Source organism: Panthera uncia, chromosome A2 (genome assembly GCF_023721935.1).
Source record: "Panthera uncia isolate 11264 chromosome A2, Puncia_PCG_1.0, whole genome shotgun sequence".
Taxonomy (NCBI): Eukaryota; Metazoa; Chordata; class Mammalia; order Carnivora; family Felidae; genus Panthera; species Panthera uncia.
The window spans coordinates 81,622,090-81,638,795 of record NC_064816.1 but is presented as its reverse complement, the minus strand read 5'-3'; the positions used below and the strand labels follow the sequence as shown (position 1 = coordinate 81,638,795).

General features: G+C 33.0%; 1 protein-coding gene across 1 annotated transcript in view; it reads left to right on the top strand.

Annotated features, from left to right (window-relative positions):
- SEMA3C (semaphorin 3C) overlaps window positions 1-16,706 on the top strand; it is a 175,999-nt gene that overhangs the window by 94,746 nt on the left and 64,547 nt on the right. Inside the window, exons 5-8 of the mRNA XM_049641352.1 lie at window positions 2,815-2,934; window positions 9,161-9,251; window positions 13,185-13,304; window positions 15,113-15,255. Of these exons, the coding sequence (XP_049497309.1) occupies window positions 2,815-2,934; window positions 9,161-9,251; window positions 13,185-13,304; window positions 15,113-15,255 (474 nt within the window). The remainder of the gene's footprint in view (window positions 1-2,814; window positions 2,935-9,160; window positions 9,252-13,184; window positions 13,305-15,112; window positions 15,256-16,706) is intronic.

The following is a 16,706-nucleotide window of genomic DNA, read 5'->3' as shown; positions in this document are numbered from 1 at the left end:
CTGACATGGGGCTCTATCTCGTGAACCATGAGATCATGACCTGAACCGAAATCAAGAGCCAGATGCTTAACCGACTAAGCCACCCAGGCACCCCTCAACCACTTTCTTTTCTTTTTTTTTTTTTTTTAATCTTTATTTATTTTTGAGAGAGAGACAGTGTGTGAGCAGGGGAGGAGCAGAGAGAGAGAGAGAGGGAGTCACAGAATCTGAAGCAGGCTCCAGGCTCTGAGCTGTCAGCACAGAGCCTGATGCGGGGCTCAAACTCACCAACTGTGAGATCATGACCTGAGCCACAGTCGGACACTCAACCGACTGAGCCACCCAGGCGTCCTCAACCCCTTTCTTTAGAAAAGCTGGATGTTGGAGGCTAGCCATGGTTCAAGACACAGCTCAGTCACTTAATAAAACTTAGAGCACTTCATTTAACCTTTTTTGGGACTCAATTTCCTTATCAATAAAATGGAACTAATACTTTAATTGGCACATTGCTTTGAGGATTAAAAAAACAATTAATATCAAAGGCTTAAGAGCTCTGTAAATATCAATAACTTGTAAAAACTCCACTCTGCCAACTGTGGATTCCTCACCCAAAGACAAAATACAAAGTGATTAAAAGTACAAGATTTGTTTAAAGATTCTTCTAAATATTTAAATTTTTTATTTACTTTTGAGAGAGAGAGAGAGAGAAAGAGATGAAGTTCAAGTGGGGGAGGGGCACAGAGAGAGGGAGACACAGAATCCAAAGCAGGCTCCAGGCTCTGAGCTGTCAGCACAGAACCTGATGCGGGGCTCGAACTCATGAGCCACAAGATCATGACCTGAGCTAAAGTTGGATGCTTAACTGACTGAGCCACCCAGGCACCCCCAAAAGTACAAGATTTAATGTTAGACATATTTGTGTTTGAAAATCTGTTTTACCTGTTTCTAGATCAATGGCATTAAGCAAGCTAACTAAAAAAGCTCTAAGCTTCATTTTTCTAAAAGGACTTGTACAAATTGAATGAATGTTAAATGCCCAAGTGGCATAAAGTACTCTCAGTAAATATGAGCTATAAAGGTAAAAATCAAATGTCCTGGGAAATAAAAACAGGTTAAATATATAAAATGATCATTCCAATGTCTAGAACATAATAAATTATCAACAGATATTGGCTATAATAAGTAAATATAAAATGTATATAGAAATATACATGAAACAAGTATAATCTGTACTTGAAATATAAAACATATTAGTGCCATCCTTCTTTTTTATCAATACCAATCATTCATGATAGTAAACTGTCTACAAAACTCAAGAGGGCATATAATCTGTTATTAATAGAATTGAATTGGATTCATGTCTTATGGGAAAATAGTATATACAGAATCCTAGAATAACTAAACTTGGATGTGAAAAAAGTAAACACAAGGCTCATTGCTCACTGATATCCCTAATGTAGACATGTTATATACACACCATACTTCATCTATTCTTTTTCTACAGAGAAACACATTATCATCTGCAGTTACATAGTCAATTTCCAAGTACCTCTATAAACAGGTGTCAAGATACAGTGATACTATCTATTTAACAAAAATTCTTAATGTCTTAAAATAAGAATAGGTGTATAGTCTGGTCTGTAAGGATTAATTTCTTTGGCAGCTGAGTTAATGATTGATTATTTCATAATAAAATCCATAATAGAAACATATGTATAAAATTACTACATAAAAATTAAGCATATATAATGGCTGGCAAGTACTTATATAAAAGGAGAAAATTTTGAGAAAATGTAAAATAATATTGACTTTAAATTTAACTTCTAAAATCTTTAACTTCTACTTTAACAGAATTGGTTTTTTTTTTTACTTTTCAAATAATAGATGTGCATTATAAAAAATTAATAATATGGTACCTGGAAGAGAAAAAAGAAATATATGTTGTCTGACCACCCATGGGAAAACCAGTGTTAACTTTTAATATATTTATAAAAAAAATTTATAATCTATAACATTTTTAATGATGTTCTTTGTGAAAAAAATACAAAGAAAATTCAGTTTCAGGCTTGATTAATTTGTAGTCAGCAAAGTCTAGTGAACATAGCAATATAGACATGCAATGATTACTTCAGTCACAGGGATCTGCCTTTGGTGCAGACTGTGTTTATATACTTCTGCAAGGTCATAGTCAACTTATAATTACAATAATTATTTTGCATTTCATTGAGTGAATCAATGACAACATTTCCAATGGTTGGAGTAGGAGCAGGTGAGAAAGAAGACTAGGGAAGAAGGTATTTTAGGGGATGAAGCGCAGAGAGATAATAATCGCATCACAGTGCTGGCATTTTGTTTATGGCTTGTTTCATTCACCAACTCTAAAAGCTAATAGTGTTTGCCATTGCGTACTCACGATGATATGGACCTTGTATAAGCACAATTTCATTAAAAACATGTTTATAATATGTGTGTGTGTGTGTGTGTGTGTGTGTGTATAACATATTGATGAAAATTTGAGGAAACAATTTGGTGTACTTTTCGATTTCTCAATTTTTTCAGGTAAAGAGTAAGTTCATAAAGTTTCAGAACATAAAAACTTACACAGTATATAAAATATTGAAATATGAGACAGATATGCCATTTTACTCATTAAGTTGAACTACCTTCTTGCTGAAGTAAACCAATAAAATAAACAATGTTGTTCTCTTGTTATCTCCTAACAACAACAAAAAAGTGAGAGCAGAAAGGAAAATATATAGCGAAGTATGACAGGACCACTTAGAAATAGCAATACAAGTCCTTTATTACTAACTGCTTATTCACCTACTCTTTTAGCATGGCTGTGGGAACTTCGTCCGTGTAATTCAAGCTTTCAACCGCACTCACTTGTACGTTTGTGGCAGTGGGGCTTTCAGCCCAGTGTGTACTTATTTGAATAGAGGGAGAAGATCAGAGGTAAGTGTAAAAGTTTTTCATTTTTAGTTATGGTGTGAGTTTCAAAGATTTCTTAAAACTGTATTTGAGAGTAAAAACTTGGAATTATCATCAATAGCCATTAAAAACCTTCAAGCCCTTTTAACTCTAAATATATTCCATTTGGTTACTGTCCCCCAAGTTACTTAGAGTGTAGCTGTTTTATATAACTTCTGAATAAAAAATCTGCAAGAGACAAAGGAAATAAAAGTGATGTAATTTTATAATTATTTAGAAAGGAAGGTATCAAAAATGCTTATTCCAAATTATAGAAATATTGTAGTATAAACTCACTTTCTTAAACCTATTTTAAGTAATTTTTTATTTAACTTTCAAACTTGGTAAACTTTTATGAGATACCTGTAAGAGATATATAAAGCAGGATGCCAGGTGCCTTTGCTGAAAAGAAGTTTCTATCAAAGGTCATACTTTGATTTTAGACAAACATTAGTCTACACTAGACTTTTCTATCCTTTTTCCTACATTAGTTAAAATGACTTGGGGTTCTTTGAACAAAAACATTTGCTAAACACTAAATGTATACCTAATGTATAGATAAATACAAGCTGGTTGAACTTCACCTATGAGATTTAAAACCGTGTTTGTCCCAGTTTAAAATTATTGACTTAAGAAAAGTATGCATTAGACCAAAGAGTTTTTCCTTCTTCTTTTAGTCAAACATGTTGTTTTAACAAATGTAAGCATTTAAAAAACTTAATTATTTCAAATTATCTTGCTTTGTTTCCATTATACAACTTAAATCTAGAATGTCTAGTTCTTATATATTAATTCAATTTTAGAGATTAGAACTGTTAAAAAAATTAAATGTTGCTACTGCTATATCTTATTAAGTTTATCCTCCCTTAACAAAGATTAATCTACTTTAGTACAAATATAATTGAATAATGATTCTCTTTATATTACTTTATTATTAAATTTTTTTCAGACATGTAATTTATACATACATATCTTTTGGTAAATAAAAAGTCATTTAAACATAACTGAGTGGTTACCAGTTGACCCCCAAATGCCAAATGAGGCATTTCCAGGTGGTTCAAGATGATACGAAATATTACAATTCTTAAAGAAAAGTAGAACTATGCCTCTTGCAAAAGTACATTGGCTACATTGAACTTGTCATTAGAACCACATGCCTGTGATCAATTGATTAAATAAACTACTGCCCCAGACGTCTGCCATCTGTCAGACACGCCACTGAAGGCTGTGCACTCACTGTACTAGCCAACAATAGCATAGCAGTTTTCAGAGCACGGATTTCAAATAAAATCATTTTCCCATGTACAAATTGCCCACTATGCACTTCAAGGCTTAATTGGAAAGTCGGTCCAAAAAATAATCTCCTTTGGAAAACCAGCATGGAATAAAATTTAATCACTTTACTAAATATATGAACTACTTTAGTCTCACTTCAAAAGATAGATTTCAAAGGGGAAGCATTTCCATTAATTAATCTCTTTAAATAATATGTGAACATCTTAAGTGCCAATTTAAGTATGAAAAGAGTTAATGAATTTTAAGCTTTGTATGCAGTCAGTTCAAGTCAAAGGGTTTTACCATAACATCATTTTTATGTATCTATAGTATGTAAACAGTAACAGAAATATAGACTATGTAGTTTATCAAACATCTCCTGTATTTATTTTCTTTAGTTTAGGATAAAAGATCCCCTAGTGTAAAATGAAGACATGATACAGAGAGGTTGTATTTTGAGAGAATTTTCCTTCTTATGCATCACTATCATTGCATTTTATAATGACAAGAGATAGTACTTACTAGTAACACCATGTGCTGATACTGAGATATGGTATTTTTCCTGTATTTACAACCAGTTTGACAGTGAACCAAATTAGGGTCACATAATCATTACTTATTCAGTGTTATTTCTTAGATACTATCGACCACCTTCTATCTATCTGTCAAATAGTCATTCATTTTTTTCTCAGAGAGCATTTTCTGAGCCTACTCCACATTTGGAACATCACACACTTTCATTATATCCTATGAGTCTCCCATTATTCTGTGAGACTGACTCAGAGCTTTCCTAGAACATTTCAGTGATGCCCATCCAAAATGCCTGCAGTCCTTGCTACACCAATTCCTAACCACGGTTCTTCTCTTCTGTCCGCCGTCTTCATCCCCTGTCTTCTGTTCCTGGAAAAAGATAAAGCAACACAAGTAAATAATGACTTGAAATAATGAATAAAACATTAAAAAAAATAGTGGGTTAATTTCACTACACATTCATGGACTATTCCTACATCTCATTTTTGGTTGATTTTATAAGATGTCTCCATACATTGGTTCCAGCAGTTTAATACCATTTAAGCCTCTGACTCTGCCAGTTATTAAGCAGATAACCTTACCTTTGAATGACCAAGCATAACACAGGCATTCAAATCATTCCCTGTGCCATTTGAAGCAAATTAGTCACCAAACTTTTCTGCTTATGTGTCTTTTTGTAGCTTTCCTTTTGTCAGAAAAAAAGTTGTCCATTTTCCTTCTCAATAAAGTGCTTTTATCAATAACCTTTATTACTGTTTTATATCTTCATTTCCTTTCTCTTGCATTTACTTTTTTTCCTGTTTAAAAATAGGATCATATTTCTTTTCCTTAAATCATTATCTTGGGTCTGTGACTTTTTTCAACTTCTTTTTTCCCTCTTTTACTGATCACAAAACTTCTCAGACTAGTAGAGTATGTTTTCTGTTTTACATTCCTGTTTTTCATATCATTATTAAACCTTTCTGATCTGACATTCATTACTACCCATAAACTAAAACTATTTTCTAGTGGCCAAGAGTCCTCAGTGATCAAATTAATTCCCTTAATCTGCATCCTTTTTCCTTGACCGATCTATAACATGTTGGCCATGCCCCCTATTTTTCAATGCCATTATTAACACCTATAACCATGAAACATTTTGCCATGCCTTCTTTCCTAATTTTTCACCATTTACTCTCTTTCTGGTCCTATTTATTTCTCTTTTATTGATTCAATCTACAAATATGTATTTATTTAATGATAATGACTGACACACTGACACAAAATTATATTAGAACTTGTAAGCTACCTTTAAGATATTGATCTTTATCTTGTGTCAAAGGAGAAGCAACTGGAATGATCTTAAGCAGAAAATGGCAAGGAAAGCATTGTGTTGTCACTGTGTATTGTATTATAAATGATTGAGTGTAGGGAGGGGTTGAGAGGGCTGTGGTGAGATCAGTTAGAGAATGGATATAATAGGCCAAGAAAGAAATTATTATACTCAGGGGAGTGGCAATAAAGACAGAAAAATAAGCACAAAGTGTAAGATGGTGTAGTTGACAGTGGTGGATTTGGCTATATAAAAGGAAATTTACAATGATACAGGTATTGACATTTTTGTTGTTTGTTTTTCATTTTTGGTTTTTGGTTTCTTTAGTTATATAGTTGTCATGAACTGAGATGAGAGAGAACAAAGAAAATCATGTTTGAGGTTAAGGTTTTAAGCCTGGGTTGGGTTCTCTTGAGTCTGAGTTGCTGTTGAAAGATCCAAGTAGAAATGTCAAGTAGGCAGTTGAATATAAAGTTGGCTATATAAATGTTTGAGTCGTTGTTTTACTAGAATAACTGAAGCCCAGGAAATGCAAGGGTTTAATCACGCAGAGTACTGTGTGAAAAAAGAAGAGTGATTATGCTTGAGACTTGAGGGTTTCTTAATTTAAGGGCAAGATGGGGGAAAGGACCTTCAAACATGACTAAGAAGAAACAGTCAGAGAAGTAGAGAGGCGGGAACAAGAATGTGCTAATGCATGTATTAGTGTATGTGTATTTATGTGTTTGGTAGTAAGAAGTTAAAGACATCTCATTTAAAGGCTTCACTTAATCTGCAATTATATGATCAATCATTTGTTAATAGATTTGTCTATAGTGACAGTGGTTTGAAATTATTAATGGAACAATCAATTGATATGAGTGTCCTTGAAAGTTTGCTGAGCTGTATAAGGATCCATTTTGTGTTGGTGACCAAAAAATCATTATTTTTGTTGAATTTACCTTTTTGGACTACCTTCTGCAAAATACTTAGATATATGGAAACAAGTATGGAAAATGTACAGGTAGACATACCCTTCCAGGCTGTGGTTTCAATGAAAAAAATCGCAGATTCAAGGAACTTAGTATTTCTGTAAAAAACATATTGAAAATAAATAGCATTGAATTTATACAGGTTAACAAAAAAGTCAGGAAGACAGAAGGCTGATGAACTGAGAAAAAATGGAAAGGAGATAAAATTGAAGATTTGTTGCTATGTGCTTGAGTTAGTGATTATTCTGGTGGACCATACTCTTTCTGGTGATGACAAGATCTAGACTATAACCGTGTGAGAATGAGGACGCCGTACAATAAAGAAATCGTTCAGTGGAGAGCAAGTGGTACCTAAGCAATTTCATCAACTCCTTCAACGCCAACTCTCACTTTTTTAGTATAATATATGTACATCTCTGGCTAACTGATCACAGCTGGCTTTACTAAACTTCATTGCTTTTCCTCAATTATTTGTTAAGTAAGGTCATTGTATAAATACTGACTTTTTGGAAAATAGACATAGTGAGGAGTCAGGAGACTGAATTTTAACTTTAATTTTGTCATAATTTAACTACATGATCTTGTGCAAGTTATATTTTCCTCATCTGTAGAGTTAATTCATTGAAGAAAATCATTCTGTAAGACTTTTCCAGGATAGAGGACTGTGATTTTTTTTAAGTTCTATGATTCCCCCATCATGTCAGTGATATTCTGACAACACATCAAAATCAATGTAACAAAAATGAACTAGTTTTATTTTCTTTAAGGAGTCAAAACTTCAGAATCATCTTTGTTTTCTTCCTCTTCCTTGAACCACATCCAGTTGGTAATTGATTGCCGAGCTGTGTTGATTTTTACTTTACAAATTCTCTTGCATCTTTACTCCTCTCACCATGATCACTGAGATCCTGGCATGTCAGAGTATTATTACCTAATTCCTGGACTACTGCACTTGAAAACAAATCTATTTTCTTTAATCCAGTGTCTGTTTTTATAACTGCCTTTCTCAATCTTCTTAAAACACCAAGGTAAGACCCAATCTTCTTAAGCAGTGTTTTGATTCTTTCATTTCCATACTCAAAAATACTGAAACTGAATTTCTTTCAGGAAAATTTTGCAAAACCTTAGCTTAATAATTAAGATCCTCCATAATCTCATGCAGCCTACAAAAGTGAAAACTTTGGTCTTTGAATTTTAGTAGTAGCTTTTACTGACTTTATTTAAGAATAAGATAAATATACAAGCAAAATATTCCCTCTCTGTAAGGCTACGCTGACCACTATATTTCAAACTGAATTATTACCTCTCATCCCTGGGTTTCCCTAGTTCCATTTTCTGCTTAATTTTTGTCCTGATCACTGAGCACCATGTAACATATTCTATGTTTTGTGTATTATTCTTTTTATATTCATATTTTCCATCATTATATTATAAATTACTTGAGGAAGAAGATTTTTGTCTGGTTTACTGTATTCCTCATGTTTTGTTGGTGCCTGGCATATAGTAAATGCTTAATAAGCTGGCCCTGAAGCAACTAATGATGGCTGAGGAGTGCATGGCAGACTTTCGATGTTCATTTAATATGTGTTGAGTCAAAAACATGCTCAATAAATTTTTGTTAAATGAGTGAAAAACATTTTTTATCTAAATTATGAATTATTTTGTTGAATTGAGTATAATGCTTATATAACAAAATTAAGTGGTGATAAAAATTTTGTATTTTATAAATGTCTTGATTATTTTGGAACTATTATAATCCTTGTATACATTATTCCTCTATGGGCAATTTTCTTCTTTTGGCCAGTGTTCAAGCTATCTAGTTCAGGTTTACAATGATCCTTGATTCCCAGGTGGTTTTTGCCGATATAGATTTGAAAACTTATTGAATCAGCTTCACGGGGATTGTAGTAGAATGAAAACTTTTACCTAGTGAAGTTTGCTTATAATTTATAATTTCTTCACATAGGCCAAGAAAGTCTTAACAAAGTAAATTAAGAAAACATAGGCAAACCAATAAAAAGCATATTATTTATGATGATGCTTTGTTTATTAAAGAACCATCTGGTTAACTAAATATAAAGCTACTTATTATTGCTACATTTGTATTTTGTCTATAATAAAGGACCAAGTTTTCGTGATTGACTCCAAGTGTGAATCTGGAAAAGGACGCTGCTCCTTCAATCCCAATGTGAACACGGTGTCTGTTATGATCAGTAAGTCAAAAATAAAAGAGGGAGGGGGAAATATAAAATAAAAAGGATTAAAAAAATAAATTCATGACATGGTGTGCCCATTGGGAAGGTAGCATGAATGATAGACCTAAGTGAGGTAACAGAAAGTTGTAAACTGAGAAATTGTAGTTTCTTATTTTCAAGAATTCATGATTAAATGATAAGCAATTATTTTTTCACTTACTGTGTTGCTGATGTCATTTCTAGAACATGTCAACATTTACAAAACATGTATTTGTATACATGTAATGAAATATAAAGTAATTCTCAGTGTTTTCTGTAGTTGTTTTTGTAGTATTCAGTATACCCATTTTTCCTCATAAATTTTAGCAATATTTTACAGATAATTAAAATGGCTGTTCTTTCGGAGCACTTGGGTGGCTCAGGGGGTTAAGCGTCTGACTCTTGACCTCAGCTCAGGCCATGACCTCATGGTTTGTGAGATCAAGCCTCACATCGGGCTCTGAGCTGGCAGTGTAGAGCATGCTTGAGAAACTCTCTCCCTCTCTCTCTGTCCCTCCCCTGTTCATGCACTCACGCTCTCTCTCCCCCACAAAGTAAACTTTTAAAAAAATGGTATTTCTTTCAAATGAAAGAATAACAAAGTGCATGTCTTAGCCAAATACATTCTCTATCAATTGTCCAGAAGGTACTATACTAAAAAGAGGTGGTAGCAAAGTGACTCCCCCCCCCCCCATTTTCTATAAAATGTATCAGTTAAAAAACATGCCCAGTCTCTTGGTGCTATATATATTAACAAATCAATATCTTTGAATCTCAATCATTGGATGCCTTTCTGTAATTCACTTAAAGGCATTCTCTTCTGGTTAATTAAGACACTTCCAGAATATGCCTGACTTAACATGTGTTGCCTGTGGGGACAAATCTGGGATTTCAGTGTGTTGAATGGACAGTAGATGCTTTTACCCTTTGCTTTCTTATGTGTTGCCAGTGATAAATTGCATTACTTGACAATGGAACAGGTGGAAAGGTGATTATTGTTTTCAGAACACCTTGCTTTTATTCATTTAATGTAGCAACTCATCTTTCTCATATTTGGAAACTAAATTAAGACAGGTACATCCAGCACTGACTAAAATGTAAACTTGGAGGTTATCCAGTGAATTCTTTCCTATGATTATTCAGATTGGGCAGGGAGGAGATGAATGTATATCATTGGGACCAAGAAGTATAAAGCTTTGAAGTCACAACATACCCAATTATGTCTGATGCAGGGACTTTTCAGATAAGCTTCTAAATATTATTTAATAGAGTCAGTGCATGGAAAGTGTTTTCATTAGGAAGAAAATTGTATTCACCTATCAAAATGGTATGCTACGTAATACTAGATAAATATGTAGAGTTTTTACTTACTTCAAGTTAAATGCTATGAAAATAAAATTCAAAGTTGTGTTAACAATTATACTCATCAAATATCATTTGGAACAAGAAAGGCTTAAAACTGGGCACTATAAATATTCCTGTTAAACTTGTTAAGTCATTTAATAGTTTTGTCCTTAGAGAATTGGATTTGTTTACAAAATTAGTTATTGGCTTTCATATACTAAGGATCCAAGACTTCAATTCCTATGCTTATGTTCCTATACTACCTTTCAATATTTTGATTAACATTAGAACTTGAACTATCAAAGAGTCAGTAAACTATTTGCTTACCTTAAAAACTGAAACTAAAAGGGGGAAGAAATTTTATTAGCTTGCATTTGTCATTTTACTTGTTTTATTGATTATCCCTCTAACATTCTCTCCAATATTATCTCCAGTATTACACAGTCAATTTGTGTAGTCATCTCACTTTGGCATTTGGGGCTTTATCATGTCTGTTGGATTGCAAGGTACTAAATAACACAGAATGTTTAAAGTGTTTCTATCTGTTAAAGTGCCAAGAAGCATCAAGAATTGGAGAATTCCAAATTTCATAATATAGTTGTGGCATCTAACCCAGTGTGCAAGTTTAGTGCTTTTTGCTATTTTGTCATGCCATTGTTGTATCACAATAAGAAGTCAGATGACATTTCTTAAAGAACCAATAAAGACCCTAATGAGGTTTTTCTGGTCAGTGGAAGTAAAATTCGAAAGCAAAGTATTTTCGGATTAACGTTAAAAAGCACAAGTTTATCTTTGCATAAATCCTCCACAAACATTCTGAAAAAAAAATCCCTATTCAGAATTATTTTTAAAGTGGAATTGATTATTTCTTATACAAAATAAAGCAGAAACTTCATTATTCCTGATTTGCTGTTGAAATTACTGAGAATTTAAGACAGGTTATGAAGCCAATTAGACTGGCAGGCTTTTGTAGTAGCTAAGACATAATTAATAAGTGGTATGCAATAAGATTAGACTCAGCCCTCTCTGCCATACATCATCCTCTGAGTGTCCTTTTTCCTTTTCTTCCTGGAAACAGATCCGATAATTGACAGCTGTGTTAATCAATCCATTGAATAGCAGAAATTTATAACCCACCATTTGGGGGGTATCAAGTATAAAAAGAATGTGAAATAATTAATTGCAAAATTATTTTAATTGTCACAACCATTGTATCTACAGAATACTTGTGTAGATGCTTCACAAATGTTCACAGAATTTTGAAGCTAAATTGCTCAAAATGCTTTCATGGACATTTTTGTTATCTCCCTATAATCTGTTCCCACGGACCTCAGACCCCTACTAGGAAGCAGAACTGGGCAACATAATGCCTGCCATACCCACTCGCTCACTGGTAGGGGTCCAGTTCATGACCTGATGAGATCATATTGGAGATTAAAAACATTTCATTCTCCATTCTGTCCTCGGTTAGCTGGTACTGCTTATTACTAAGGAGTGAGACTGGAGTGCTTCAAAATGCTACAGTCCTGCCAAAAGGACCATGATCTGAAGGTAGCCAGACTGATTCTAGAACATCAGTCAAAGAAAAAAAACTGCATGGTTTTTCCCTGGATCAGACCTGATAACTTTTATTCTTTTTTAAATAGACATTTAACTACTATTTTTTACTCTAGGGTCGCACATACCAGTTCAATGCTTACTCTCCTTAATAGGCAAAAATTAATATGGACCTTAACAAATAAGCTCAATGTCTCATGTTGTGCAAATATATATTAAAATATCTGATTTTTCCATTAATGATGGTAATCTAATTTTAAAATATATTTTTTTATCTCTGTATTCTATTTTTTATGGTTTCATATGTCAAACCATATGTGTGTTATTAACATAATATTATATTTTTAGCATAATGTTAATAAATTGAGTGTTACAATTGAAAAAGTAGCACTTTATTCACCTTATAGAAACCTTATAGCATACAAATTAAAACATATACTTTTAATCGTAAGATAATTTTACCATTAATAATATTTTGACAATAAAAACTAATATCTTCAATCTGTTTGGTGAAATCATGGAATTCTTAATATAGTGAAAACTTTTGAAATCATAAGCCAATTCCTGTATTTTACAGATGACAAGATAGAGATTCAGGTGTTAAATGACTTAGCCCTAATTCCCACTTGGTTAATTACTGCCAAAATTAGAAACTGAGTTCTCTCTTATAGTAGTTTTTATTTATTTATTAAAAGAAAGTAATAATTAAGCTATTTTATTATCTTTAACACATATATTATTTCCACCATTTTTGATACATACTATATAAACATATGTATTTAGTATAATTAAGTGCAGGCAGAATAATTTTTATTTCTATAACAAATAAAGTTGTTTTAGTAAACTCACAGGCAATAATGACATCAGATTACATTTTATCCAATGTTTTTATGTGATGGACAATGAAAAACAACAATTATAAACACTCTGTAATTTGTGTGATCATCTAATAAGCAAGTTCTTGATTTCTAAAAAAGATTTAAAATTGTGTTGACATTTTCTTCTTCGTAGATGAGGAGCTTTTCTCTGGAATGTATATAGATTTCATGGGCACAGATGCTGCTATTTTTCGAAGTTTAACGAAGAGGAATGCAGTCAGAACTGATCAACACAATTCCAAATGGCTCAGTGGTAAGAAACATTTTGTGCATTTTTTAGAATCATCTTTTAAACTATTTTATTCTCTAATGAAGAAAGGTTAAAATTGTTTAAAAAGCCATGATGTAAGTCACAATTCTGTACTTTATTATTTTTACTTTTTAGGATACATAAATAATCGAAGTAGTCCATAGTTCATATTCTAACTCTTTATTAACCATCATACAATTGTCATAAGATGTATTAATAAATAAAAATGACAGTGATATTTATCATACAGGCTCACATTTAAGAATCGTCTCCAATTATATATCACATAAATATGCTATTTTACTCATATAGTCTGCTTGAATATTTTATTTTATTATTTTTTTAATGTTTATTTATTCTTAAGAGAGAGAGAGAGAGAGAGCATGAGTGCGAGAGGAGCAGAGAGAGAGAGAGACACGGAATTCAGAGCAGGCTCCAGACTCTGACCTGGCAGCACAGAGCCCAGTGCAGGGCTCGAACCCATGAACTGCGAGATCATGCTTGAATATTTTAATGTCAAATCTAAAAAATTTCCTAAATTTATGATAGATATAATGATTAAAATATTTTCAAGAACTCCTCCTATTTGTTTTATATTTAGATTATTAAATTATAAAACTGGCATATATATTTTTTATACTTTATTTAGTACTTAATGGAAACCATAGGTATGATAACTTTATGATTATAAGCATTCAGTTGTTTCCAATTTTGGGGGTGTCACATGAATTTCACATCATGAAAGATATTCATTTGACATTTGAAATGTACGATTTCAGTCATTTGCTGTTGTTTAGAGGAGGCAGAAACCACTAAGAACTTTGTCATTTCTCCCTGGGGAAGATTTCTAGCTGACCCTAAATTTGGCAATCCACTTAACATTGCATAGCAAAGCATGAATCACCACACTTAAGCATCTTATTTCACTGATAGACAGGCACAAGAAAGCATTGATTGTCCATTTACTTCTTCAATTTATGACACTAGTACATCTGGAAATAGAGTATTCTAAAACTTCTTTTGTTCTTGAAATAAGGAATCCCTCTATGTCTTCAAATGACTGCATTTTTTCCTTGAAAAATTTCCCCTTCATTTCATATGCTGTATTTTAAGAAAAAAAATGTGTTTTTCAGATCTTGGACTCCCCACTCATTCTGCTTCAGTGAATTTGAGTTTATATTATATGCACTAGATTGAAAACTATACTTTGAAAAACAAACTTTTTTTTCCGTAAAATGGCCATTATATTCCATGGGAAATAACTGGTAGAAACGTTTTTACTTTTTTAGAACTCATCATTGCCCAAAGAATTTTTGCATTTATTGAACTTCTAGAATGTATTGTGGATAGGGAAAAATAGTTTTTTTTTTAAATACTTATTTCTATTTGAAGGAGAGAGAGACAGAGAGAAAAAGCATCAGGGGGGAGGGGCAGAGGGACAGGGAAACAATTCGAAGCAGGCTCCAGGCTCTGAATTGTCAGCAAAGAGCCTCATGCAGGGTCTGAACCCACGAACTGGAGATCATGAGCTGAGCTGAAGTCTGACACTCAATCGAGTGAGCCACCCATTGCCCTCCAGGAAAAGTAGTTGAAGCTGTTATATTATAGATATATTTTGTGGCACTTGACATTCCAAATACAATATGTTGTGTGAATACAATTACTGCTCGTAGACTTTGTGCCTATGAACACTGAATTGTTCTTCTGTACCAAGGATGGAGAAGGCATGTGCCTGTGGTTTACTTGGGTGGACGGTAGATAGATTTCCATCATGAGTATATATATATTTAGTCTTTGTATTTTTTTTCCAGAACCTATGTTTGTGGATGCACATGTCATCCCAGATGGCACGGATCCAAATGATGCTAAGGTGTACTTCTTCTTCAAAGAGAAACTGACCGACAATAGCAGAAGCACAAAACAGATTCATTCCATGATTGCTAGAATATGTCCTGTAAGTATTAATCCTGTCCTAATTTGAAGAAAGACTCACAAATTCAAATTGTATAAATGTATTTTCTTTTGCTAATAGTTTATTTTCCTACTTTCATCTACTGTTACAAATTAACTCAATATTGAGACTCCGGAGACATTTTAAAGATTTTTTTTTAATGTTTATTTATTTATTTTGAGAGAGAGAGAGAGAGAGAGAGAGAGAGAGAGCATGCACAGGTGGAGGAAGGGCAGAGAGAGAGGAAAGAGAGAATTTTAAGCAGGCTCCAAGATGTCAGCACAGAGTCCCACATGGGACTCAATCCCACGAACTGTGAGATTATGACCTGAGCTGAAATCAAGTCAGACACTTAACTGACTGAATCACCCCAGTGCCCTGAGAGAAGACATTTTAATTTAATGTTTATTCACATCGGTCATATGAGATAAACAAAAAAGCTTAATTCAAAGAAATATTTTGGTCATGGTCTTATACAAATGAGAAGTTTTATTTAATTTTTGCTTTTCCACTTAATGCATTAATCCATTTAATACATTTGTATTAAAAACAAATAGCTAAACTGTACATCACAGAAACAGAATAATTCTTGTGAATAAAATACAGCAAAACCTCAGTAAGGACAATTGTTGGGGAACTGTCTACAACAGTGAAAATTAAGAAATGCATTAATAAAATACAGTCCTAGTTAAAAGCAGTAAGCAAATGGTCTTGTGTATAAACAGCAAGTATACGGAGCAACTCAAAAAAGCTCATGATGCCCTCTCGTATGAGATTTTTACAGGTTTTCCCTGACTGATTTATGATTAGCATACTTTGTGCAAAAGTGTTTCTTCAAGTGTTTAGTATTTAAAATCATTATTTTTAGATATTACAGTGTTCCACTGATTGTGGAGGTCATCTGCTCCTCAGGAAGTAAAGGCAGCAGAAGGGATGAAAGGCTTCTGGACATACAGAAAGCAATCAGTAAAGACTATGTGAATGATCCAAACACCACTTTTCCTGCCCTAGCCAGAGAAATGTGTGTATTAAAGCATTTGATTGGAAATACTGAGGACTAAATGCTGACACAGAGAAGTGAGTGTCAAATTGGAGACCATTTGATAGAAGTATAAACATACTTTCCTGACCACAGTAGCACCTATAATCTTCACTGCATACAATAATTTATGTTCATATTGAAGACAATGAGTTATCAAGAAAAGGCACATTAAATTATATGTTCTCCATAACATTTCAAAGGTATTTCATCATACATTGTTAAATTTAGAAAGCTTTAGGGCATATATTTATTAAACTCCTCTTCGAAACATCTTCAGTTGATACCATATTGGAGAAAATTCATTGCATAGCTATAGCTATTTTATAAAGCACTATAAATCTTAAATATTCCTCTTTTTTGATATGCGGATATAGTTAATATTTGCATACTTCGGATTATAACAAATCCCCAA